This window comes from Brassica oleracea, chromosome C6 (genome assembly GCF_000695525.1).
Source record: "Brassica oleracea var. oleracea cultivar TO1000 chromosome C6, BOL, whole genome shotgun sequence".
Classification (NCBI taxonomy): Eukaryota; Viridiplantae; Streptophyta; class Magnoliopsida; order Brassicales; family Brassicaceae; genus Brassica; species Brassica oleracea.
Genome location: NC_027753.1, coordinates 4,811,148 through 4,814,124, shown reverse-complemented (window position 1 = coordinate 4,814,124; position 2,977 = coordinate 4,811,148). Strand labels below are relative to the sequence as shown.

General features: G+C 33.1%; 1 protein-coding gene across 1 annotated transcript; it reads left to right on the top strand.

Annotated features, from left to right (window-relative positions):
- Nucleotides 1–673: 673 nt before the first annotated feature.
- Nucleotides 674–2,433, top strand: LOC106298387. Its single transcript, XM_013734498.1, has 4 exons — nt 674–1,113; nt 1,348–1,476; nt 1,553–1,737; nt 1,808–2,433. The coding sequence occupies exons 1-4, from the start codon at nt 910–912 to the stop codon at nt 2,190–2,192; spliced, it is 903 nt and encodes a 300-aa protein (XP_013589952.1). The 5' UTR covers nt 674–909; the 3' UTR covers nt 2,193–2,433.
- Nucleotides 2,434–2,977: the final 544 nt, after the last annotated feature.

Genomic DNA, 2,977 nt, shown 5'->3' with positions numbered 1-2,977 from the left:
TATCAATAATTGGATTTAAACAATAGATGATCAATTGGATTTATAGATAGTATAATTTAAATATTATATAATTTAATGTTGTAATACTATACCTGTATATGCTAAATATTTAAATATTTGTCTATGTTAACTTTTAAAATTATAAAGATTTTTTTTAAATAACAAAAATCATATCTAACAATGATTAATATTTACTATTTTAAACCAATGAAAACAAATTTTAAACTATATAGTTTATTTTAAAAATTAAACAAAAACTAAATGTTTAATTATTTACTCGATAATATAAATCTATGAAACGAAAAGTTTAATTTTTTAAAAACTTTCTAAATTTGTGAAATATTACAATATCTTTGTATATGACAATAAAACAATATTTTACTAATCTTTATATATATAGTTACGATTTTAATAATGAAATAATAATCCGAAAATATATATATAGAAGAAGATACAAATACATGTAAAGTTTGAAACAATCTATTTAATGAAAAAAATATACAGTAAACTTATTATGTTTTAAAAATTGATAGACACATATGTTATAATATATACCAATTTAGAATTAAAAACAAAATATTTATATAAAAATATAAATGAAAACTAGTGTCCCAATTAAAATAGATAAGATTTTACGGATATTTGCTCATACTTAACCCCACTCAACATTTTTGTTGGAAGAACTTTGATCGATCACCTAGTTGCGGAATAAACACAATCAGACAATTTCCCGGAAAATCACTTACCAGAGATTCCCACATTAACCGGAAGCATAATGGTTCACAAAGCCACCTACTGATTGATGAGACAGTCTCAATTATCAAAGGTTGCTCCACCAAACGACTTCTCCCCCTGTAACTCTTTCTTCGACAAACTCTGAAGTAGTTCCGAACCGTATATCATCAGCAAATGGAGGTTTCAATGTTGGGTTCCTCACGGAGTTTCCTATTATCCTCGAAGACACACACACCGAAACCCACAAGCTCTTTGACAGAAAGAGGCCAAAGTTGTCTGAAAATGAGAGTTGGTAATCCAATTAGGACATATTCAGTTCGATCCCTCAAGTGCAACTCTGTCTCTGAGGATTTGTTTGAGAGAAGTAGCCCACTTGAGGTAATCTTGGAACCACAACTGTGTTTTGTCATAGGCTGTTGGAACTTTCAACTTTGTCCATTAAGTTTTGTTTTGATTGCTAGTCTTGTAGTAGAACAATACCTTAGAACAAGCTTCATCATAGGAGAAAGATTGAAACTTTATGTTATCTCCTGTAAAGTCTTTGCCTTTTTGGTTGAATTGAATGAGGAAGTTTCTTGAATAACCATTTTGAAATTCTCACTTGTTCGAAAGGTTAAGAAAGAGCTAGAGACTTGCTTCGACCTCATACATAGGCTTGGGAGAGGGATCCTCTACTTAGGTTCCGCTAGAATCCAACCAAACCATTCACATTACCTGCAATCACAAGAGCTCAGCAGAGAAGTGAGTAGGATCCCTGAAACTCCACAAGAACTTAGTTTTATCAAAATACAATGTAAAGAGATGTGTATTTGTTCAGGCAGCGAATCTGTTGAACTGTACTACATGGTCTGGAGCTGGACCAGGACTCATGGATGCTGTGACTAAAGGTGCTTTGGAAGCTGAGAAACCCATTGGTGGCATCAAAATAGAAAAAGAAGCTGGTGAATGGACTGCTTCCAAGGTTCATCCTTACCTCCCTCCTCAAAACTATCACACTTGCAGGTAACGTAGCTAACACACTTCTTCTTACTCTTGAGTGATCCCTATAACGTCGTTGGAATCAATGTTTTAGGTTCTTCTCGGCGAGGAAGCATGGACTGGTGGACGCTGTGGTTAGGAGCAATGTTTCTGACAAGACAGCGGTTATTGCATTGCCAGGAGGCATTGGCACGCTTGATGAGATGTTTGAAATTTTGGCATTGGTTCAGCTCAAAAGGATTGGATCCGTGTTGCCGGTTCCGTTCATTGTGATGAACTATGATTCTTTCTACTCAAAGCTGTTTGAGTTCATTGAGAGTTGCGAAGACTTGGGAACTGTTTATAAAGGAGAAGTCTCTGCGTTGTGGAAGGTATGCAACAGGAACTCTGAAGCTTTGACATACTTAGCTGAGTTCTATGAGTTGCCATATGGTTCTACAAAATCTGAAAGTGAACTTAGAGAAACTACCTGTGGATGATCATCCGTTTCTTAGCTCGTTTTGGGGGTTTCAACTTTTAAGAGATAATATTTGTGACCATGAACCACACTTCTGAAGGGTATGTGTGTGTGTAGTTTATGTAGTACCACTAAGATTTCTCATTGTTGTCACTTCCATCTTGTGTTTATTCTCTTAGCATTACGTTGTATTTTGATATGAACCTATTCTCTACTCGGCCATAACCGAGCCTTAATAACTGAGAAGGAAAAATTGTTAAATATGACTCACAACTTGATTTTAAACACAAAGGTTAACCCAATCTTGAATCAAATGCAAAAGTAACCTAAAAGGCTATTGAAATTATAACTAACCCATTGTGAACAAACAAAAAAACCGAAATTTTTTTACGTTTCTAACCCCCGTAAGTCGTCTGGACTAGTTTTACTTAGAAATAATTTAAAAATTTTGTAAAAAATATTTTGATAAGTGAAAAATTGAAATCATGTAATTAACAAATGTTTAGATATAAATTAAGATATAACAAAAGTTAATTGTTTTCAACATAGATGAGTGAAAGTAGTGAGTCATGATATTCTTTGGTTTAGGTTTTGCCAACATATGTTGTAGTATTGTATGTGTTCTTAGGGTTAGATTTTGGAATGCATAAATGTTTTTTTGAAAACTTTAAAGTTTACCTAAGTGTTTTTATTTCTGTGTATAGTAAACACTATTTAAAGGGCTTTTTGCAAAAGTGACTCAAAACTTGGAGTCAAACACAAAACTAACCTTTTCTTTTGACTCCTTTTTTTTTTGAGATTTTAACC